Source organism: Chionomys nivalis, chromosome X, assembly GCF_950005125.1.
Source record: "Chionomys nivalis chromosome X, mChiNiv1.1, whole genome shotgun sequence".
Taxonomy (NCBI): domain Eukaryota; kingdom Metazoa; phylum Chordata; class Mammalia; order Rodentia; family Cricetidae; genus Chionomys; species Chionomys nivalis.
The window spans coordinates 100,802,393-100,826,733 of NC_080112.1; the positions used below are offsets into that span (position 1 = coordinate 100,802,393).

At 44.6% G+C, this 24,341-nt stretch overlaps 1 protein-coding gene across 2 annotated transcripts; it reads right to left on the reverse strand.

The window, feature by feature from the left end:
* Nucleotides 1-244: 244 nt before the first annotated feature.
* On the reverse strand, nt 245-23,352 carry Srpx2 (sushi repeat containing protein X-linked 2). 2 transcript variants are annotated; one of them, XM_057759908.1, is made up of 12 exons: nt 23,007-23,352; nt 22,796-22,847; nt 21,150-21,275; nt 16,524-16,604; nt 7,737-7,928; nt 5,600-5,776; nt 5,199-5,325; nt 4,904-5,025; nt 3,327-3,506; nt 2,892-3,025; nt 1,678-1,799; nt 245-721 (listed from the first exon to the last, which is right to left on the reverse strand). In XM_057759908.1, the coding sequence occupies exons 3-12, from the start codon at nt 21,229-21,231 to the stop codon at nt 541-543; spliced, it is 1,398 nt and encodes a 465-aa protein (XP_057615891.1). In that variant the 5' UTR covers nt 21,232-21,275; nt 22,796-22,847; nt 23,007-23,352; the 3' UTR covers nt 245-540. The 2 variants fall into 2 exon arrangements, with proteins under 2 accessions (XP_057615891.1, XP_057615890.1); XM_057759907.1 differs by having other exon boundaries at nt 21,150-21,362.
* Nucleotides 23,353-24,341: the final 989 nt, after the last annotated feature.

Here is a 24,341-nt window from a genome sequence, read left to right on the forward strand (position 1 = left end):
TTAGCCCAGTGTCCCGAAAAGGGAAATGACAATCAGCTTCAAGAATGTTTTGTAGACCCTTGTCACCCCTCTCCTGCTTCTCATACAGTTAATGAACTGTAAGGAAAATCTGCTTGTACTTGTTTAAAGTGTCCTGCTTGTCTGTTGTGATGCTGCCCTCTGCTGTCACCATAGAGTAAAGGAACCATTGACGCCACAGGAAATGAATGACTTTAGGATTTACTTATCTGAAAGACTTTGGAGAGCTAGGCAGAGGCTGTAGTCAGGAGAAGCCCATCTACCCCCAACCCACTGCCCAGGGCCTGTTCTCAGTCCCTACCTACTTTCGTGTGTTCTTCCAGTGCTACCTGAAGTGGAGCCTTGCTTAGGTAAAGGAATATTCTCCCCTAAAATGTTGTCTGGAGCTGTACTAGACTTGGCAAACCTCACCCCTCACCTGAGTCCTGCTCCCAACACTGTGAGCAAACATTTCCTCCTCAGTTTAAGCTACCTAGGACAGTTGCACACTGCACTTGACCTCAGCCACATCCTGGCTCAAGGTCACTCGCAGACATCCCTTTGCTCCCGACGCCTGGCCAGCTCCTGGTTGCTCAGCAGGTAGTCATCAATGAATGTGAAGATTTCCTCAGGGGTGACAGGTTCCATGTAGCGTTCCCGGTCAATACCCTGCTTGTCAATTAACACCATGTTGAAGTAGGAACGAGTGAGGCGCTGGAATTGCCTAGACAGAGCAGGCCAGAGAGGTGTGAGACCTTGGTCCGAGTCCCCCAAGACTGCACTACTACCCTCTGTTCTCTTATAGCTCCACCCTTTCCGGTTCCCCTTCCCTACCTGTCTCAAATCCTTTTTGCTTTATTTTTGCCTCAGTTCCTGTCATTTCTGCACCATACTTTTCATTTTAGGCAAGGCTATTATCTACTACATGCAGGCTGCATGGAGCAACTCCAGGAGGCATATTGCAGACACCATGATTCATATGTGTATCATCCTTAGCAGCCACAAGGTTGATGAGCAAATCCTACTTAACTCTCCCACCTGTAGCTGCAAGTCTGCTGTCTCCTTCCTCAGAGGGTTACCTAGTCTCTTTAACTGGCGGGAATCAGTCTGTCCCCATTGAAACTAAATCCTAGAGGTAGGTAGGTATTGGTTCTCAAACAGAGAGCACTGATGGCTTTATTGGACCTGAGTATAATTGGGGAACTGTAAGGCCGATAATGGATAGATAATGAGAAAAGTCAACTTCTACCACCTGCTGCCTATAACCTTCTCTTTCATGAGGGACAGATAGATAGGATTCAGATTTCAGTGACCAAAGATGCCTTTTTCTCCTTTGGAGACTGAAGGTAAACAGGGGAGCTCATAAACAATGAGATCAGAAGCTTCCTAGTGATTCACGTCTGGAGTGGAATCCTTTGTGTCTCTCTCCGTTGTGGCTCTTCAAAGTCACCCGAGGTGCTTTTATGAAAGCCCAGAGATGTGGCTTGCGGTGGGGCCTGGTTATGTGTGATTGAAACCTCCATTTAATTGTCATGTTCCGTTCGAACTGAGCGTCGCTCTCCTGACTTAGTACAGCTATAAAAGTTCGAACATAAGAAGTGTCTCCAAGAGCCCCCATTCCTGCTTGCTAGTGTCCTGTATCAGGTTCTTGCCCCCCCCCTGCAGCCTCCCAGCCTGCACCTGAGCTCCTCAATGATGCTGGCTGATAGTTGTTGCTCCCGGATGCGCCCCACCTCCTGCGGTGGTTGCCCCACCAGCTCAATAATGGTCACATGCCGCAGGTCCAGTCCACAGGTGGATTGCTGGGAGGGAAGAAAACATGAAATAGAACAGCCTTTCGCACTTAAATTTGTAGGCTGCTTGGCTGACTCCCACCTATGACCACATAAGGCAACATGGGAAAGGAAGGGTTTCTGCAACAATCACACAATTTCACAATCAAGTTATCACACACTTTGAGGTCTGTACCACCTCTTCCCTCTCATTTCTGAAGCCCTCACTACACAAAAGAGTTTTCTTTATTCTATTTCACTGTCTGAAACTGATTCACAATGTGGGGTAGAAAAGAGAATCATAATTCTTGACAGCCACCCAGTCTGATCTTTTCATCAGTCTTCTACCTACCAACCTACCAACCAACCTACCTACCTACCTACCAACCTGCCTACCAACCTACTACCAACCTGCCTACCAACCTACCTACCTACCTACCTACCTACCAACCTACCTACCTACCTACCAACCTGCCTACCTACCTACCTACCTACCTACCTACCTACCTACCTACCTACCTCCCTCTCCCACTCATCAGCTAAAATCACTGTGCAGCTTCCTCACTTTCCAGAATGCCATGGCACTATTGTCCCGATAGCAATTGACAGCACAGACCCAGAGCTAGATAGCTTGGGTTCAGTCCCAGCTCTACCATTTCTGAGCTAGTGGTCTTGGGCGAGTCACTGAATCTGTCTGTCTTCAGTTTCCTCACGTCTTCAGTGGGCACACAATAGTACCTACATCAGAGGGGTTGCTGGGAGAACTAGCTGTACATGTGTAAAAGCATGTCAGTCATTACCTGGTACTTACCCAGCACTTATTATACAAGTAAAATTCCTTGCAAAACACGTGTAGCTTACTCTTAATATTTACTTTAATCATAGCTGTCTCACGGGCCTCTCCACATTGTTTCCCAGCCTGCACCCAGTTCTTTGTATTATACATCTACCATTCCAGTGAACTCACTGATCTTTCTGCAAAAATAATGCTTTTTAAAATGCGATCAGGGTACCTAATGACAAACCGAATCAAACACTACCTACAAAAACATAGGGATATGTAAGTTTTGTGCCGCACAGAGGAACCTTTTTGCTAGGCCACCCTGGGGGAGTAGGTCTCACCTGCAGCATGGAGATCTGCATTTTGTAGTATCGATTGGAGGGATCAGGAGCTGACACTATGAGGAGCCGCTGTTTCTCATAGAACTGATCCAGAAGGCCAGCAGCTGAGTTGACATTGACATTAATCTTCATAGCTAAGGCAGAAGCATATGGTCAGTCAGAAGGTGCCCATCTTCACCTTGCAAGACATTCTGGTCTTTAACATCCTTGCCCTCCCTTCCTTGACGTGAATTCCAGAAGGAAACCTGAATATTTTATACCCTTCTTCTTGAGGTAGAAGTACTCTCTGGGAGAATGTTGGCCCTTAAAAGGTGACCCATGTCAGAATCCCCGACCTCATATCACTCACATTAATATTAGACCTCTGGACCATGGAAGTTCTTCCAAAATGCCCTGAGCCACAAGCCTGTTCACTCATTTCCTAGTTTCACTCACGAGTACAGATAGGTGGTGATCCTGACCACTGTCGACTTGACTGGCAGACTCGGGATGGGGTGCCCTGGCGTTCATAGCCACCATCACAGTGATATTCGCAAGTGGCACCGTAGTTGTCTCCTGCGGAGGTGCAGGTGAGGTAGCCATGCTGTGGTGGCTTCAGAACCGGACAGCGTCTCACTGCCAGGGAAAAGCTCAAGTTAGGGGTTGTGATATCTCTTGTAGGCAGGAAAGGCAAAGGGGACTACTCAGGCTTTCTAGAATAAGCGACTTCAGATAATCCAAACGAATGGCTTTTCTATGTTTCCAGGAGCCAGGAAACTGGAGGTACAGTTTCCTTCCCTAAGGGGTTAAATTTGAAATGCAAACACAGGTTCCTAGTTTATAGACAGGTTCCTAGTTTATAGATACACACACACACACACACTCAGAGAGAGAGAGAGAGAGAGAGAGAGAGAGAGAGAGAGAGAGAGAGAGAGAGAGAGAGAGAAGTCATGGGGTGAGTATAAATGATAAAAGAAAATGTTCTTATCTATATTTGTAAACTTTTATAGAGACCCAGTGTAAAAATAACCACCTTGCAGAATGACTTTTTTCTCTTAAGACCTGGTCTCACAATCAATATAGCACAGGATAGAATGGATTTTCTGTGGAGTCCAAGAGGTCTTAAGCCCCACTGTCTTTCTGCCCTAGCTTCCTAGTGCCGATATTACGGGTATGTGCCAGCACAGTTGGTCAGACTTACTTTTAATAGTATATAAATCAGATGAGTCCATGATGGACAAAATGATTAAACCAATCATGATACAATCTTTGAGTAGAATTATTATGTTGTGATTGAAAGTGTTTATGAAAACAATTTCAAAGAATATGGGAAAAATGCTTGTGTTTTAATGAGAAGTGGAAAGGGGTGATCTTAAATTATATATTGTCAGTATATAGAGAGAAAAGACTTGAAGAAAGACACTAAAATGTTATCAACAATGAGCCACATGACACGGGGTTAAAATTATTGTTTATGAATTGCTTTAATTTTATTTTTGAGACAGCACCCTGATATGTAGCCCAGGCTGATCTTGAATTTGCTATCCTCCTGCTTCTGCCTCATGTGCTGGGATTACAGGCATGTGCTACTATACTTGGCTGTTCCTTTATTTTAAAATGTCTAATTATGAGCATGAATTACTTTAATGTTGAGAAAAGCAAAGTGAAACAATGTGACAGGAAGCAAAGAGGAAAACACCAGGCAACCAACATTGTCGTTTCAGCAGATGTGAATGGGTGCAAAGATCAATTAGATTCGCTCACTTTCAAGGCCAAGAAAAGAAATAGACATAGCCTATCTATGAATTTTATATAGATTTAGAAAAACCATAGAGTCTCACTGGAGAGTCAAGGTTTCTGCAACGATTTTATGCCCAATTCGTATGGGTTTTCTTGGTAAGTCTGTTTGATGAAGTTGGTCTTTCCCTTGCGCACCCCCTATATTATCAAGAGGAGGGGTTGCTGTGGGTTTTGGAAGGTCAAGGCAGAGCAGGAGTGTTGAATGGTGTGTCCAATGAAGACCTTTTTCTGACCTTGTACTTTTACAATGAACTTGCAGCTGGCCCTGTTGTAGGCTCGGTCATAGGCAGTGTAACGAATCACATGCTCTCCTTCAGGAAAGTGAGAACCGGGCTCTGGGCCCCGAAGTGTCACCCTGCAGGAGACAGGATGAAGGTGTTACTGAGCTCCGAAGGGAAAGGTGTTGAGAATTGAGATCTGAGGCACGCCATCACTTCAGGCACTGCCTGTACGGTCTGACTGTGAGTACCCCAGAGGGACTGGGAGAAACTGCTGGGGACACAGGAGGCATGCACGACACAAGCTTACCTGGTGATGGTACCATCAGCAGAATCTTTCACCAAGGGTGGGTCCCAGTACACGCGAGCGGTTAGTTTCTCTGGCTCTGCCATCTTCTCTCGTGAGTGAGGACAACGGATCTTGGGTGGATCTATGTCTGCCAAGGTCAAAGATCAAATGTGGGTTTATAGATCCCCTAACTTCTCTGCTGGAAGCAATATTACACACCAGTGGTACATGAAAGAACAAAAGTTCACCTTTATCTAAGAAAGGGGAAAGGAGCCTGGCTCTATGGGCAATAATGCTGTGCCCATTGTGTATTCTCACACACAATGTGTATGAATTGTGTGGTCAGAATTCCACATCTTCTGTGAGTACAGTGTCAGGTCCCTTTTGGCAGCAGAATAACGGGAGGCTCTCCCAGCATTTACCTACACACACAGGCTCGCCTCCACTCCATCGTCCATCTTCCATGCAGATGCGACTGCGATCACCTTCCAGGTGGTAGCCACTGGCACAGCTATAGTCACAGCGGGAATCGAGCAGCACCCCGTTTGTGCAGGTGTGGCTGCCGCTAGTGATGAATGGCAGTGTGTGGCATCTCATCTCTAAGAGAGAACCAAACAGCGAGTTCAACACCCCGTGGGACCATCTGGAGCTGATATGTGAGCATCTACCATAGGGAGATCCGTGTCATATTCAACAGAAATTATTGGAAACTCATCCAGGCTGCTCTTAACATTTTCTATGGAACTGCCTTTCCTTCAATTTGCTTTTTATCTTCATATTAGAAAGTAAAGAAGCAAACTTAGTTGGATGAATAGTGGAGTCTGAAAAATGTAAGTCAGTTGTCTGAGTCCATGATTATCGAAATAAGACCCCTTTTGGCATACTAACTTTACCTCTTGTTCTGTGATTCACTTCTCTGAGTCTCTCTGTTTTTCATCAGTAAAATATATTTACCTCCCCCGACAACTGAAGGAAAGCATCAATAATGGTTAAGTTTTGCCTCTTGTTCCTTAGATGCTGTGTCCTCTTAAAATGTTATGTGCCCTAAAGCATGTTCAAAGCTCCTTGGCTGGGCACACAGTTCAGCCAAGGCTCACTTACAGTCAGCCGGCTTTCTGTCCATGCCGGTCAGACCACTGTCTGGAGGGCATGGTAATATTTAATAAAAGTGGAATCTGTGTGCTTTAAAGGCTGTTAACACAGGATAGTTGTGAGTCTGTCGTTAGCTTCTCTGTGACAGCGGATACTTGAGAGAAGGAAGCCACGCACATTTCTTTAACCTGTCTAAGTTATAATCTTGCATAATGTGTGAATGTTAAAACTTTCTAGAAAAAAATTGTATATGGGCTCTGTTCATTTTTGCTTCCTGACTAAACTAAGCTCGAAGATTATTGCTTTGCTCTTTTCCTATATTTGTTACATAAAAGTCACATCTAAAAATGACCTACTTGAAATCAGAACCAGAAAGATTGGTCTCTTTGGATGAATTCACTTCCTTAGTATTATATGACAGTGAAAACAACATATTCACCCATGAGGAAGGTCAAAGCTAAATACAGGACTCAATTGCAATAGCCACCTCATTCTAGGCCCCTGGAAATGGATATATTTCTATGCTTTTGACTAGTTTTATGTTTATAACTCACAGCCTTATATCTGTTTTGTCAATTACAATTCAAATTCATTTGGGAACTGATGGCGTTTAGGCTGGAGTTTAGGGCCTAAGGCAAGTTACTTATCACCACCGGAAGGGTTGGAGTGACTCTTTTCTATCCCTCCACCTTCTCCTCTCCTTCATAGATTCTCTTCTCAGCAAGCATATTTATCTCTGAATGCTCAGCACATCCGCGTCCAGGAGGGCAGGAGGGCATGTGTACACATTTCAGTTTCTATCCCAATGGCCCATCGGCAACCCAAGCGGGGCTGAGGAGCTGGGGGAGCTCCTGAAGCAGCCCCTGTAGAGCCTTGTGCAGACATGGATGCCCTTCACATGGTATTTGTTGATCTCATGGAAGACAAATCTCCACCGCCAAAGGGCTGAAGAATATGAATAAAAGGTAGGGTTTCGGGAGTTGAAGAGATAGGATTTGAGTTGTGTATTTGTTTCTCCGTATTATGGCAATGGGGATTCTTCCTACTTTAAGGAGAAAATAATGACTAGCAGATGTCTCATTAGCTTTACTGGCAAGACCTTCTGAGGCTGTAGGCTAGGAAGGATGCCACTTGACCACAAGTGGGAAAGAGTCTGGAACACATCCTTGGAAGCTCCAAGAGGTGGCCCAGGCCCACATGCATTCCACATGGCCAAGTCTTGTCCTCCTCCACACATCTCTGGGTTCTGTGAGTCATAGTGGCTGCCTGCCGCTTAACTACCCATATTACTTGGACAGTAATCACATACAGAGAAAATCAACTCCAATGTCAGGAAAAGGAGCTCTGTTGGAGGCCTATGGAAAATTCCCAACTTTCACTGAGTAAAACTTCCAGATATATACCATCCATGGCCAGGGGGCTGCCTTTTCTCTCACACATACCAGTACCTGCTCCCCTATGACTTACGCCTGCAGTAGGCCATTCCAGACCAACGGCGGCTTGGCAAGCATTGCACCGACCTCCGTCCAATCAGTCGAAAGCCACGGTCACAGGAGAGCTCACAACGTGTGCCTAGGCTGCTGTGATAATTTCCTCCCCTTGGTGAGTAGCATGTGGCTTCTCCATCCTGGATATTCAATGTATAACACCATCTGGGGACTGTAGTAGCAGAAGAAAAGTAAGCTGGAAGTACAGTAATCAACCTTACACAAAGAACAATAGGCAGTTAAATAAAGCAGCTGCGAGCGGAAGAGGTGGCCCTCATCAGGGACGAGCACACCAATTGATTGTCCAGTGCTTAATAGTCAACCCCGAGAAGGTACAGACAAGTAACATTATATAAAGATAAACATTAGATTAACTTCATAATATAATATAAACTTCAGGTCAAGGTGTTTGCTCAAGGGAAAAGAAAACCTGGGTCCACACACAGTCTTATACACTGTTTAATGCGCCTCTATCCGTAACTGTCAAAAACTGGTTCTATGTGTGACTAGTGGAGTTAATGAGTTCCATCTCTGTTTAAGCAAGATGTGCTGGCGCATGTGATGACACAGATAAAGTGTAAGTGTCCTTTGGGAAGCTAGAGAAGCAAGACTCCGTTATAGGGCAAGTATACTGGGGCACACGCAGGCAATACCATCTAGAGTGCACATCAGTAGCTGCCAGGGGTTAGGGGTAAAGATAGGGGAGAAGTGCGAAATGGCAGCATGGGACAAGTTTCTGAGGTGATAAAACTCCCCTCCCCTTTGATGCTAGTTGTCTTACTCTAGATAGTTGTCAAAACTCATAGAACTGTACACCGGAAAGTACATGGTGCTACATGCAAATTTAAAACGCCTTTTAAAAAGACATGGAAAATATAAATTAAAGAAGGAACAGGAACATGACATCAAAGCAGACTACTGGGGACCGAAAAGCCAATGGCAGTTCAGCACCAGGCATACAAGTGTACAGGCTGGTTGCACCATAAAGACACCTTACTGATGACAAAATAATGCCCCTTCCTCTGGTTCCTTGTTCTTGTTTATTTTTTGAGACTGTGTCTGTTGTCTAGTCCCTGCTGGCCTCAGATTCATGGGTCCCCGCCTTCATCTCCCGAGTGGTGGAATGGCATGTCTGCGCTGCTTGTCCTAGATGGTTCAGATTGGAGAGGGATACAGGGAGACAACTGGATGGTGGCCTGCACGAGGTTACCCATGCAGCACGGCGCAGAATTGTTTGTGTAGGATTTGGAAGGTAAAAGCACTGCATAAGCTTATTTGATTTTCAAATCCCAGGGAGAAAGATACGGGCAACTTTTACCCAAAGCACATTACATTGGGAGGTCAAGAAATAATGAAGGGCTGGGGCCTCTGTTTGCATGCAACTGAAGAAGGAAGACAGATGACAGAGAGAAAACACTAGTGTCATGCTTGAGGCTTCTAGTATTAGTTTCAATCGGTGGCAGTTACAAGGCTGCCATCTGGAGACACCATCTCTGAATTACATAATGTTTCTTAAGTGCTAGGTTTGCAGAGCTGCTGATTACACAGCTATAACACATACCACAAAGACTTATGTGGGAGGCTGGGACCTCAAAAGCATCTCTGTTCTATCTGTCCCCCATACTCTGTCAAGGAAACGCACACCAGAGTGAAACTGGCAGAGGAAACAAAATAGGAGAGAGAAATACGAAGCTCAGAATCAATGCAAAGAGAGTTCCATGAGCCCAGCTACTGTAAATAAGTTCAAGCTTGCTGGTCTGGTCTCAGAAAGACAAATATCACAGATTTTTAAATATTTGTGATTCCTAGACTTTATACAGATGTAGAAAATCATGAACAAATAGAGCTGTATAGGGGAACAGAGGGAAAAATGGAAGCAGTGCAGGGTGAAGAACAGGAAGGCAGAGGGAGGGAGGGAGGGAATTCATTTAACACACAGTATATACATATATGTAGGAACTTTTAAAAAAAAATGCCAGCCCAGAGGAATTGTGACATAAGGACAGAAAGTCGGAAGACAGGAGGTGGAGTTTTCAAATAAGGGAGAAGGTAGTTTCTAGGAAGTGTAGGCTCGTGACCTTGACAGGACTGTTCTAGATTATTTCAAGGTGAGGCTTCTGAGCCCGCAGGAGCACTCAAGAACAAGTAATTCCAGATTGACTTCATTTCCTTTTTGGGTAGGGCTGCTAGACCGGTAGAACAGGGATGGTGATAGGTGCGTTGGTGCTTTACGTGGAAGTCAGTGAGGCGTGGCAGACAATGCATTTCACGCCAGTGCCAGTGATGCGAATGAGATGAAGGAATACAGCAGAGGTGACAATACTGTACGGAAGGACTGCCAGTGGGAACTGGACTGTGGTCAGATAGTGCTTGCTAGCTAAAGTGTCTGCTGGGAAATGTAGTAATTCTGAGTCCTGTGCTTAGGCAGCATGCTTTCCTTTTGAGTTCCTCCCTCCCATAGGGTTTTCCCAGTAGCCCTGTGAATCACGCAGTCTTTATCCCTATTTTTCGATGACTTTGGTCAGAGCCATGATAGAACCCAAGTTTGCCTATTCTAAAAACTTGTTCTTTCTATGTACAAAATCTGTCACGGCAGCTGGCATTTTGAAGAAGGACTCTATCCACCTGTTTCAAGACTCCCAAAGTGTAAAGAGCTACACAGTAAAATATCTCCTTTCAGTCCCTCTCATATGGCTATGCGCATTCACTCCATTTCCAAAGAACCTGTGATGGCAATTTATAGACAGAATGCAAACCCCTGTATAATGTCTTACTTTTCTTTGCTCCTTTCACACATACAGGAGCACATTGTGTGGATGGTTCCTGCCATTACTTTCTATTTTGTGGTTCGTGGGATCAAACCCAGGACCTTATTTATGCATGCTGGGCAAGTGCTCTATCACTGGCCCAGTTATAACCGCTATTTTTAAGTGAATAATTTATTTTAAAGATCTTTGCATAGCCCAACATAGCAAGTGTGTACTTTATTTAAATGGAATAACATTTATAGAGCACTTAGTATTATGAGTGACATGTAATAATAACTTGCCCAGAGTTAAAAAAAATTTGGGAAGGCGCTCCTTCGCTCTCTCTTTCTTGCTCTCTCTCTCCTCTCCTCTCTCTCTCTCTCCTCTCCCTCTCTCTCTCCCTCTCCTTCTCTCTTCTCTCTCCTCCCTCTCCCTTTCATCTCTCTCTCTCCCTCTCTTCTCTCTCTCCCTCTCCCTCTCCTTTCCCCTCCCCTCCTCTTCTCCTCTCTCTCTCTCTCTCTCTCTCTCTCTCTCTCTCTCTCCCTCACCCCCCCGCCCCCGGCACACAAGGACCAGAAAGACTGACAAGGAAAGACCATCTCTGTAAGCTAGGCAGTGACTAGTTTTCTCAGGGTTGAAGCAAGCTGTGAAGCAGCTGCTTAGCTCCCAGCAAACTAAGGCTGCACCGCAGAGCAAGGTTTCTGACTCCACGCAGGTTTCCTGATAAGAGAATGGCAGAAAGTGTGCGGTTTGTGAAAACAATGGCAAACTATGTGGACAGTGTTCCCTAAAATAAGGATATGCCTTTTCCTTCTTATCTCTTGTTTTATCTCTTAAAAAACAGTTACATTTTAAATAAAAGAGATGGAATAAGCACAGCTTTAGAGTCAGACAGACCTATGTTTAAATGTTTCTTCTGCCTCCTTAAGTCTGTTACCCTAAGACTCCCCTGAGCTTAGTTTTCTGGTCTGTAAAATGTCAGGTAATAAAGCATCCCAATGTGGCTGTGGTGAGAATCGAATAAAACCCCACACATGCTGGGCAGTGGTGGCGCACGCCTCTAATCCCAGCACTCGGGAGGCAGAGGCAGGTGGATCTCTGTGAGTTTGAGACCAGCCTGGTCTACAAGAGCTAGTTCCAGGACAGCCAGGGCTACATTGAGAAATCAAAACAACAACAAAAACCCTCAAAAACAAAACCAAAAACCTCCCCAAACAAACAAAATGAAACAAAACAAAAAACAAACAACCACACACATGAAACACCCAGTGCCAGGAATGATTTTTTCTAATTCACTGTCTGGGTTGGAGCCGCTGTCTCACGTGTCTCCAAGCACCAATACACAGGTATCCATCCCAGTACGTCCACTTGGTGACAGCACCTCTAAACTGAAGGAAGTTCTGAAATGGTACAGTTGCAGAGAAAATGATTACAAGGCGCAAAAAGGATTACAAAGGAGGCCAGGACCTGAGGTTGTACTTTTCCTGGCCGCGCCTTTGCATGCATCATTGATAGTCTGAGTTTGGTTTAAGCCTGGAGACTAAGTTGCAAAGAGAGCTACTGGATACTAGACACCAGGGCAAATGCTACTGTGTGACATAGAAGTTTCTCAAGGGCTCTTTGATAATAATAATAATAATAATAATAATAATAATAGTAATAATAATAATAAAACCAGTGAGGTAGGTAAGTAGTAACAATGGGGATGCCAGACCCTCCAAAAATAGTTCTGGAGCTGGACTCGTGGGTTGGTGGCAGAACACTTGCGTTTGGTTCACAGCACCACACAAAGAAGAACCATTTGAATTTGATGCTTTTTAGTGTCAGATTCTTCCAGTTTTGGTTCCCAGGAGGCTAATGGTCAGCACCTACTTTTCTGTCTTTCTGTGGGAGTGGGAGTGATATACTTAGTTGCCTTTGTTAAACAGCTATCTGTTCGGAGCGATAAACAGTAAATAAGGAAGGCCAGGTGAGTGAGTGGTTTTGGCAAATCAATAAATAAACAAACCAAACATTCGTTTCAGAAGAGGTACTAGTCAATGCCGAATTAAAAACTGAGGGTCAGCAAGATGGCTGAGTGGGTAAATGCTCTTGCCAGCAAGCCTGACGACCTATGTTCCATCCACAGGGTTCACAAGATAGAAGGAGAGAGCCAGCTCTCTGGCAAACAGTCCTCTGGCCTCCACACATGTGCTTCGGCATATTTCCTCCAAGTAAATGAATAAATGTAATAAGAAAAATGAATTAATGGGTGGGGGAAAACCCAGTGTGTACTAAATCAATTTGTGGGAAAAAAGTATGGATTTTTCATTAATTTGTTGGAACAAAACAGTAGCTAAGGCACGGATTTCATGTGGAAACATGGTGTAAAAAGTTGTCAGATTGGGACACAAGGCTAGATTTACAATGGGTTTACTAGGTCATTACATAGGGGTAATGTGGAAACTTAAGCCATGGAATCTAATTAGAAAACACAGCCTTTGTCTACGTATGGAATAATAATAATTCCAATCCCATGTATTAAAGAAATGATAGTTATTGGTGAATAAATGACTAGTGAGAACTGATGAGGAAAGGGGGTTATTCAATGTGACGGGGATTTTTAGAAGAGACACTGGAGTATTTTGAAGTCGGAGTCACTAAGGGAATGGTGGTAGGTATTATCGTAAAGTAGGACAGTCAGGTTGCAGTAGAACTTTCTTCAGATAAGACAAAAAAATTTCACTTTAGACATCTCTAAATGGGTGAGTCTAGCAGTGTTAGAGATGCAGTTCAGGAACTCTGAAGCTAAGGCAGTGCTGTCCAAAATTCAGATGCCAGCCTTCTGCTGTCTATGGTCACTGCCAGAGACCCCATTTCCTATCTTGGCTTCAACTATGATCAGAATAGGGAACTTACATGAAATCCAAGGAAGGGGAAACAATAACAAAAGGATGTTATTACTGCTGTTTAAGAAACTAAGAATACTGAAGCTCAAGGTCATAGGATTTGGTGTTCAAGGGAGAACTATCATTTTCAAGATGTGTTGTGTCAGCAGGAGATCCGTGGGTGGATGGGGAAACAGGCTGCAGGGAATTGAGAGTAAAAGAAGCAAAAGAAGACAATAAAGGGATAGCTAGAGAGGTGCATAGAAGAACCCCAAACTTGGATCATTTTTCTACTGGAACTGCTTTCTCAAAGGTCACCATTTACTGCCTCAGTAACTGAAATATTTGCTATCATTTGATCTCTTTGCGATGCTTGACATAGCTGATTCCATATCCTTTCCACATTTCTAAATTTTCATCCGCAGCTTTTGTAATATTCTTGATAGACAATCTTCTTCTACTCTGACTACGATTTCTCTCCTCATTTGCTGTATCTTGTTCTCCTACTCATATATAACAGTGTTTTCTAAAGCATTGACCTTGTCTTTCTTTAGAGAACTCTTTCATTTAAGCTGGGTGTTCAAAAAACTTCCTCTCTCTCTTTCAACTGTCTACCCAGCAACCTTCCAGATCAGTTTTCTTTTGTTTTTCTTGTGTATGTGTGTGTGTGTATACATCCACACAAGTGCCTGCTCACACATGTAGTTGTGTCTGTGTGTCCTTATCCTGTGTAGTGCCAGGGATTGAACTCAGCTTGAGCCATCTCTTTGGCTCCTGGTTTACTTTTACTTTTGTTTTCCTCCCCTCCTCCTCCTCCTCCTTCCTTGCTCTTTCTTTCTTTCTTTCTTTCTTTCTTTCTTTCTTTCTTTCTTTCTTTCTTTCTCTCTCTCTCTCTCTCTCTCTCTCTCTCTCTCTCTCTCTCTCTCTCTCTCTCTTTCTTTCTTCCTTCCTTCCTTCCTTCCAAGACAGGTTTTCTCTGTGTAGTCCTAGCTGTCCTGGAACTAGCTCTTGTAGAGACAGGCCTTGAACTCACAGAGATCTGTCTGCCTCTGCCCCCGAGTGCTAGGATTAAAGGCATGGTCCACCACTGCCCGGCCCTAGTTTACTTTTTAAACTTTGTCTATCTGAAAAGGTTTTTAAGTGTCCTCGTTGGTATTCAGATTAGGTTCTTTCAAACATTAGTTTCTTGACCCCTTTGCACATCAAATCTGCACCTTTGAAACATCTCTGGAATGCATCCTTTAATTTTGATGCTGGGAATCAAACCCAGGAGAGCCTTCTACACTCATGCATTCACTCTGCTTTGAACCTCACCTCTAGTCCCTCTGAGGTTCATCCTTACTCTACATTTTGTTTTGTTTTGTTTTTCAAGACAGGGTTTCTCTATGTTAAAGTCCTAGCTGCTCTGGAACTACCTCTTGTAGACCAGGCTGGCCTCAAACTCACAGAGATCTGCCTGCCTCTGCCATCCGAGTGCTGGTTGGCTTATGTCACCACTGGCCAGCAGTATGGTAGTTTTTTTTTTAAAAAAAGCAGAGGTGAAATATACGTTTGTAGAGTCTGCCAAAATTGCTGATCAACTTAAAAATGCACTGGGGCTACAGTTGACAGAGTAGTTGTCTAGCAGGCGTGAGGCTCTGGTTTCAATCCCCAGACTGCATGAATTAGGAATGTTGGCACTTGCCTGTAAGGCCACCATTCTGTGAGTTTGAGGCCAGCCTGGTCTACAAGAGTGCCTCCCGAATGCTGGGATTAAAGGTGCCACTACTGCCCAGCTCTTACTCTACTTTTATTTGCCCCCAGAATCAAATGTTTCTACCTCACATTATTGTAACTGTTTCCTGGAAACTCTCCCCAGCTCAGGCTTTCCTTCTTTTAACCCATATTTTCTAAAGAGAATAACCTACTTAGTGCTCTGAAATACCGTTTACAGTGTCGCTCCCCCATGAAAAACCACAATAACAGCTAAACTCTTACGTGTGTCCAGGAAAGCATGGACAAAGAGAATCATAAACTGAAGTCATATTTGACACCACCTACACGAACTTTCTATCTGATAAAGGAATTTCTGTTCAGCATTCTTGCTGACTCTCCTTAGAAGGACCCCCTATGTCACTGGGCCTTTCCTAATTCGCTCTTTATATTCAATTTTCTTCTCTACTACTCCACCCACATTCTGTCCCTTCAAGTCAGTGTAATTTCCTCTTAGTTCCTTAGAGCAGTGAATTTGATTTTCCCTTAACATCTTTGGCCATCTGCTTTGACAAATGTCTGTTTATCACCTCTCCCAGTTCACAGCAGTCTGCTCATCATTCAGCCCCTGTCCTGAATGTCATCTTTCATGCATGACCACTTTCCTGAAGTCTTCATCTTAAACTCCTGCTTCATTTATAGCTACCGTACAGTTTCACATTTATTTACTCTGCGTGTGTTAATTTTATTCTCGCTTCATGCCCACCAGAATGCAAGCACATGGGGGGGGGGCAGAACCCTATAGTAGCCCTTGTATTTCCCATAGGCTCACCCTGCACAGGAATAAGCAAAGAGCAGGGACTCAGTCCATGCTGAATGACTCATAGGTGAGCAACCTTAAGGCCAGGGAGGTGAAACCACACAGCAAGTCAGTAACCAAGTTTGTTATTAGAAATTATAGTAGGCCTGCTGGGTGTGGAGGTGCATCCCTGGAACCTCAACACCAAAGAGACTGAGGCAGAAGGATCTTGAGTTCAGAGCTGTCCAGGGATACCTAGTGAGACCCTGTCTCAAGAAAGAAATGAACGAAACAAGAGGGCTTGGGCTCAGTGCCACAGTGGATGCATAAAAACAAAACAAAACGACAAACGAAACCAAAATAAAAACAACCACAACAAAAACCATAACTCGAGACAGGGTTTCTCTGTAGCTTTGGTGCCTGCCCTGGAACTCACTTTGTAGACCAAGCTGGCCTCAAACTCACAGAAATCTGCCTGCCTTTGTCTGGGAGTGCTGGGATTAAAGGCGTGCGCCACCACCACCTGCCTAAAACCATAACTCTTGATTCTCTGAGCTGCAATTGGAACACATGAGCTAAGCATAGATGGGGATGTTTCTGGGAAGATCCTGGTCTTAGTCCAGAAAACATGCTCCTTGAGCTTGAGAGGCAAGGAGAATTACCTCGGTAGTCCAGGGTGCGGGCGGCTGGGACCTCTTCTGCATATACTTCATTGTAACTTTCCTCTGGAGAGTAGCCGGACCCTAGGATGAGGAACAAAATACAAAAGTGTATTCATTTCCCACTCGGCTATTTCCCAGTACCCTAACCCCTGTCTTTTTCTGGGGACCCGGCACTTCAGGATAGGGCTGCCAAGTGATTTGTAAAACTGCGGAACCTGCCGTGGGTGAGCTTGATCATATGAGGTCCACAGAGAGCAACCCCAGAGAGGAGAGGGGTGGTAGGCGTGGGCTCTGGTTGTATTAGATGACTTTCAAAACAGAAAAACTGGACTTCTTAACCACTTATCAATCCTGCCAGTCTAGACAATAAACGGTCCAGTCCCTTGATAAAGCTCACTAGTCTTCGCGAGACACCGATAGCCACGCCCTGGGGCTCTGAGGAAATAATAGCACCAAAGTGTCTTCTCCATTGACAGACAGTACGCAGTTCTCCAAGGGAAACAGTGTTTCAAGCTCGCTCACTAGCCTACAGGGCATATTAACCACCTGACTGTTATTGCTCTGTGGCCTGCCAAGGCAGAGATGGATGGCTTAATGGGCAAAAGGGAAGGGGAATTCTTTCATAAGCACTTTATTGCAGCTTGGAGTAAAAAGATAAGTCAGCGGAAGTTTTTTTTTTTTTTTTTTTATCTCTCTCTCTCACTGTTCCAGATTGAACTTAGGGCCTCACACATGTAGTGCCATAGCTCTATGGCACAGCCCTCACAGTAAGCTCCCCCTCCAAAGGCAGAGTCCTTGAGGTAATTTCTTCTTCTTCCGATAGGAGCAGGTTTAGCAGTGAGTTGCTGAACTACTTCCATGCAGTTGAGTGACACAGTTCCTGGTGGTGGCAGGTCTGCGGCTGTCGCGGAGACTAAACAGTGTGTTCCCCCAGACACAGGAAATCAGTCACGAATGTGAACTAATTGGAAAACAATTTAGTTCTTTCCATAGCAAAGTTTCCGGAAGGTCTTCTCTAAAGTCCCTGAGCTCTAATGCATGTTCAGGAAAAGGGCAGGCAGCCCTGTTGGAGTCTGAAGACAATTCTCCATTTCCAGGAGAGGGTGTACTTCCAAGAGTGGGCAGGGCTTTAGAGCTGGAGCCCTTTGACCTATGTAAACACACCAAACATAAGCTTGTGGGCTTTTCTTGGGCAGAGCACACGACCTCCTGCACTAAAGGGTGGAGCAGAGGGCAAGATGATGAAGCTCCTTGACTCCCCAGGGCCCAGGCTAGGAATGTGTGTGTGTGTGTGTGTGTGTGTGTGTGTGTGTTGAGGGTGGGGGTGGATGTCAGTCCAACTTGGTAAACATGGGGATGAATCAAATTGCAAGTTTGTCTTATGAAATCATTTCCTCATTGGTTTACCCTCATTCCAAAAGAAAGGGTTCACTTTTTCTCTTCAGTTTGACGCTTTTCACATTTCCCCACTGACTTTCCTTTGTTTCTCCGTGGGTCCCTCTTCTTTCCTTTCCCACATGGGAGGTTTGTTTGTGCAGCATGGACTCCTTGTCAGCTGTTTCCGTTTAGTGTTAGCCTCAATCCCTCACAGCTCCTGGAAGCAGGAGGCCAGCTGTGCTTGGTTCCCTAAAGCATTCGGTTTCCCCATTCTCACTGCAGAGCTAGCTTGTGAGGAAACGCTCCTCAGGGAGCAGCTGTTCGCCAGAAACCGAAGCAGGGTGTCATAGGCCTATGTCTGGATAAAGTAATGACAATGACAACTTAGCCCTTACTCTGTAGAGCATATGCTAGCTCATTATGTTGCCATAACGTCTCAACTGGGTACACATCATTAATACTCTCCTACGTGTAGACACAGGCTGACTGGGGAATAAAGGGAGTGGCCCACGGCCTCCGAGATAGTACATTGCAGAGTAGACCTCACAGCCCAGGCCTGTTTGAACCTCATGGACTACACTCAGATACTAAACTTTAAATGGTGGTAGAGAAGGTGTTATGACTATGTCCAGAAGGGATAGAGAACCAAAGTCTGTCTTGCAATCTAGTATTTTTTTTTTTTTTTTACTGTGGCAATGGGGTGGGGTAGTGGAAACCATAGACTACCATGCATTTTATACTATTCCAGAATTACAGGGGATGTGGGAGAGCTGAGGGGAAGACTCAATCACATAATTATAGTTTCCACCAGTGTGCGGAGGTAGCTAAGCCAGTGCTAGGTTTCCTTTGTACCAGGAATGAGCTTGGGCTAGCTAACCGCTTAAACTTTCCCCTGTCTCCTAGTTGCCTACTTTTGAATATTTTATGCACATGTTAGGATACTGAAGTGGCTATAAGAATGAAGCTAGACAGAAGGACACTGCCCCTGCATCATTCCATTTGCTTGAACATCTCTTGGTTCCTTTGCATTGGTCAGTGGTTGCTTACTGTGTGGTTGGTTACTGGGTTTCTTCAAATTCCACAGTCAAGTGGGATGCTCTGCATCCAGCCCTTCATGATTGTATGGTTGGAAAGGTATTTCATAATTGAAGATGTTAAGAGCCACATTAATGCCTGGCCTCTGATGACAAATACAGCAGGACTGCCTGATATATATATATATATATATATATATATATATATATAGAGAGAGAGAGAGAGAGAGAGAGAGACTGCAGTACACATCTTTAACACACTCAGCTTCATGTATAGTATCTCTAACATTTCCAGCTCTCTGTTGATTATTCCTGGATGCATTTTCTAACTTGCCCTGAGTCTACACTTGGTTGCTTTCTTTGTGCCATTCCCATTCGAAAACAAAGCCAAACAAGAGAACAAAACAGTCCTCGTGAGTTAAAGGCAAAGTTCATCATGTATTTGCTGAATGAATGAATGAATGAATGAATGAATGAATGGGCAAATGGACACAAACCCAATGGTTAAGCCAGCACTGAAGGGAAGAATCTTTAAATCTCCAAGTATCTACCATCATGCAGCCCTTTCTAAGAAGGCTTGCAGTGCTGCCAGAGACTTAGCAGCCTGGGTTCCTTGCAAGTAGTGTTGACTGTGGTGATTCGTGGAGAAGTGGGGAGTGTCTGATTCGCAAACAGCCCCCTGAGAACCTCAAATGAAGTTGAGTGTTTTTAATACCTTGTCTGAAAACCTCTAGCATCTCAGGCTTTAATGAGTTTCATACAGGGGTTCAGAATTGGAGTTTCAACCATCGGATCTCCACTCCCTTAGTGCGGTGGTCTTTTGGATAGATTTTGGTCTTCTAGATTTGAAGTCAGCCGGCCATTTGGGGAGAACAGCTGCATGTTTACCCCCCCCCCCCCGAAGACTTGGGACTCTCTTAACCCCAAACAGTGTGTGCTCTGCCAAGGGCTTGATTTGAATTTCTTCAGCTGAATGTCCGCCCTTGTGCTTTACCCCCTATGAAGCCAGGTTAAGCCAAAGCTGGGAAGAAGCTTGCATACTTGTTTGAAAGCTGGATGCAGCTGTTCCAGACAAACAGAGCTGCTGCCAAAGGCCTCTACCAGGAGCTGGGGGTATGTGGAAAATTTTAGCTGCGATGGCGGTGGCTATGATGGTTGCAGTTTGTTATTTACTCATCTCTGGATATTTTCCTAACCCCACTGGCTGGGACTGTCTCATTCCCCTAGCTCACTCCAGCCCCTGTGAGGGCAGACATTGCAGGCCACAGAATATTCTTAGCACTTGAAATGGCAATGGAACCCAATCAAAAACCTCTGTATGGTGGTTCAGTATCCTTTCCCTGTCCTCTTGCATGCTCCCCATCCCCACTCCTCAGAGCATTCTTGTTGGCTCGCTATATCTCCCAACGGTGCAGAATGAAATAGTCGAGGACTCCAGAAAGCTGGTTCCTTTCTGAAGTAAGGAAAAAAACCCCAAAGAGCCTGGGGTATTCCTAATTAAGAGAATGTAGTCTGTACTGTCATTGACTGTGTTAGCCAAAAAAGGCTATACAAATCCTATAGGTAAACTCTGGGAGGAAGAAAGAAGAAAAGGGGGGTTGTCTTGTGGGTTCTCCCCTCTTAGTAGACTGCCTTTTTAGACTGCCTTAGTAGACTCCCCCTTTTTCATTCTGAAAGAGATACATGATCTGAGTCTTGTTTTATAGTCTTGACAAGGATATTTGACTCAGGGAAAAATTAATATTAATAAATATTTGGCTTATTAAAAGCATCTTAGAAGTTATCAGTGGGCTGTGGATGGAGTTCAGTGGTAGAGAACATACCCAGCATTTGTGAGACTCTACGTTCAACCCCTTGCATAGAAAGCAAGACATATAACAAAACAACCAAACACACAGCCAAACCTAAAAACTCCACTGCTGTCGTGAAGTTAAGGGAAAATGACAACTGAAAAGAAGAAAATAAGAAGCATCGCCTCAAAGGTCACCCTCTCGTACTCTTTCACTTTAGTTAGTGTAGCCCTAATGGGTGGGGTATCTCTTGTTGGGGTGCCTCATGGGTCTTGGTTGGTAGCCCTTTTTAATCTTTGGTCGTCTTTATTGCCATCCCACAGCTTTCCTCTGCATCGGGTAGTCTCTTTCTTCCTTCTTCTATGTCTTGGAGTAACTGTTCTTGACCTCCCTAGAAGGAATGGACAACAGCTCCCAGGACTCACCTGCGTACCATGTTGGGGTCACTGCTGGCGTTAGGAAGAGCAGCAGGGAGAGAGCACCTCCTTGAGTCAGTTGACCAGCCATCCTTAACAGGGAAGCTTCAGAAGACAAGAGGGAGGGCTAGGTGGCTCGAAGAATCGGGGTAAGGGAAAATGACTTTGAGAATCGAGTCAGCTATGAACTCGCAAAAGTGAGAAGAAGCAGATAGATGGGATCTGTGGGGAAGAAAATTTTAACATTAATCAATTCCAGTTGTATAATCTGCCTCATAAACCTTTCCTGCTTCATAGGATAATAAGACTTATTTGAATTTATGGTCCCCTTTTCTTCAGGCAGGAAGACAAAGGCATTAAGCAACTAATCCTCAACTTACTCTGGTGCCATCGAGTGTGACAATTGCATGATCCAAGTCACAGGGAGGGACACTGGAGTTCTAAGAGCAGGGGCATGCTAACATAAAGTCACATAGAACTGGGGGAGGGGGGAGTCTGGAAATCCAAAGGCCGCCAGTTACGGATTTTGTCCACTCAGCGTTTCTTAACTACGAAGCTGGGGAGGCGTCAATGTATAGAATCCAAGACGTTGAGCTCTAGAACGAGGCAGATCTGGATATGAATCCAGTTCTGTCACCAACTAGCAAATGAGGTAACCTCTCTAAGCCTCTGTCTCTTCACACATAAACCAGGAGCAATAGTAACTAGCTCATGAGATACATTCTTGCCTGCTACAGAGGCGAACAGCGAGTGTGTTTCCATGCTATTATTGCTAACTTCATATTGGACCAGGCAGGGCGTTTCTTTTCTCTAGCCTCCAGGCAGTAGCTATAATTCTGCTCTCTTCTTAGTTTTTGGTTTTGAGGCTTAGTGGTTGGAAGTCACTTCTGGCTTTTAAGTCTAGCCTCCCCCTCCACTTTTGCCCTGCTGAACTTAGCAGAAAGGCAGAGAGGTCGAAGAGGACCTAATGAGGCCCACAAGGACGGTATGCCCAAGCTCCTATTGCTGTCTCTTTTTCCTTTCTGGGGAAATCTTCACACTAATGAGAGGAGATAAGAGAATCTGTGGTGCTACTGGACAAACACTCCCCAAGTAGCAGTATTAGAACTTGCTGCTCATCGATATAGAAACCAGTCGCTGGGCCTTTCAACAGCATCAGTTTACCCACGTGCTTTCCATGCAATGCCATGCTCAGAGGAGAAACAATTCTCAGAAATGGAGAAGCAAAAAATAATGGCAGATTCTGGGCAGGGTCCTTAAAGGGCCATCTGATAAAGCCAAAACTTCATTTACCAAGTCGTCACTCCTTGACTTCATATCTGCAGTGGCTATGAAATAGGAGAGAGAGAAAAGTGGGAGTAAGGGGGGAGGGTAAAGAAAGTAGAAAGCTGTGCTAAGGATGCTGTCAAGAAAAGAAAGTCTAAAGGAGATAAAGGGAATAGATGGATTCAATCACCAAGAGGGAACTTAAAAAGAGTGAAAAAAAAGAGCTAGGGAAATGAGCTAATCACTGACCCTTCTCTCATAACCAGCCCCCAGACAGTTCCTTTGCAGTGGAATAAAGGTTTTCCTGTGTCAGCCCCCAGACTCTTAGAGCCCATGACCTCTCTCCTGTCCACCTCCTCCCCAGTCTCAGACTGAAATATTGGACTCACCGGAGGGAGCCATCCTTCTGCTGGAAGCCGAGAAGAGAGCAGGAACATGCATCTGCAGCCAGCACAAATGAAAACAGCATATGATCCAATTTCATTAAAAACCGTTCTCCCCCTCCACGGCCAGGCCCAGCATCTGAGTCCCGGGTCTGTTGACCTCTCCACTGCTGTGAAATGGGGCACTATGCTGTGAGGGATTAAGTACAGTACTTACCTTATTTTATTTTATTTTTTTGCAGTCTCGTTCTCTCTCCTCTTTCTCCTTGCTCTCTGCTCCTCTCATCAGTCGTGGGGGAAAAAAACCCCTTCTATTTTAACATTCCTAGAACCAGTGGCTCCTGGTCTGTCAGGGCCTCTGGGATTCTGGTAACACTGCCCAGATGTTGGGAAGTTTGCATCTGCCAAAAGTTGTCTTAAAGCTATATTATCCTCAAAGCTATAGCTGTTACTCCTCAAGAAGAGAGTTTTAGGCGGGGGAGGAGAAACAGGAGGATTAGAGGAGCTGGGGCTGTCTGCCGCAGAACAGGGCAAGTGTGAGAGACACTGGCCCCAAGCTCTGAGTGTAGTGATGACTAACAAAGGACTTCCAGAGATGTGTCCAGGAGGAACACTACATTTTATGACTCAGCATGACGTCAGGGTTGAATGAAAAGGAATCTCACCAGCTTCAGAGAGTGGAGGCATGTAGCTGACTTTAGCTTTTCCCCTAGGAAATCATCCCTGAAGTTCTTTAGTTCTCCCAAATTTCCAGTTACGTTTCCACAGGCATGATATACAGGGTTAGACCACTTTGAAACTTTTCCATCAATGACTTGACTTCTTTTTGTTGTTGTTCTTTTAGAATTTTTTTTCATACAATGCATCATGTTTTCCCCTCCCCCAATTCCTCGCAGATCCTCCCCACCTGCTTACCCACCCAATTTTATGTTCTTTCTCTCTCTCTCTCTCTCTCTCTCTCTCTCTCTCTCTCTTTTTTAAAAAAAACCTTCTCTGGCCATAAGTTTATAATAAGATTATGTTTACAAAAAATATCATGCATTTGTGTGTGTGTGTGTGTGTGTGTGTGTGTGTGGTTTTAGGGAATCAAACCCAGGACTTTTCTTATTTTTTGAGATAGGGTTTCTTTGTGTAACAGTCCTAGCTGTCCTAGAACTTGCTTTGTAGACCAGGCTGGCCTTGAACTCACAGATCTACTTGATTCTGCTTCCCAAGTGCTGGGATTAACTGTGTGCACCACGACTTCCCATCAAACCTGGGGCTTTTCACATGCCACGTGAGCATTCTACAACTGAAGTATACCCTTCCCTTACCAACACTTGCCTGAAGAACCAAGATTAATTTGCCATACTATGAATGGAAGGAAAGTATGCTTAGTGAGGCTTTTCTGGAACGCTCTTTAAGTCAACCTAAATAATATATGCATGGCATGGTGATACCCATTGCTAAACTGTTTTTCAGTGGTCTCAGATTGAAGGCTATTTTTTTCTTCACTAAGCAAGCTTTCTTCATCTTATTGTAGGGTAATGACATTATTTGTACATAGTGTAGA

Coding starts and splice junctions, on each gene's coding strand:
- Srpx2 (XM_057759908.1), bottom strand. CDS start 21,231: ATGGCTGGTCAACTGACTCAAGGAGGTGCTCTCTCCCTGCTGCTCTTC. Junction 7,929..16,523: donor CCGCACCCTGGACTACCGAG/GTAATTCTCCTT, acceptor CTGCTACTACAG/TCCCCAGATGGTGTTATACA. Junction 722..1,677: donor AGCATCATTGAGGAGCTCAG/GTGCAGGCTGGG, acceptor TGCTCTGTCTAG/GCAATTCCAGCGCCTCACTC.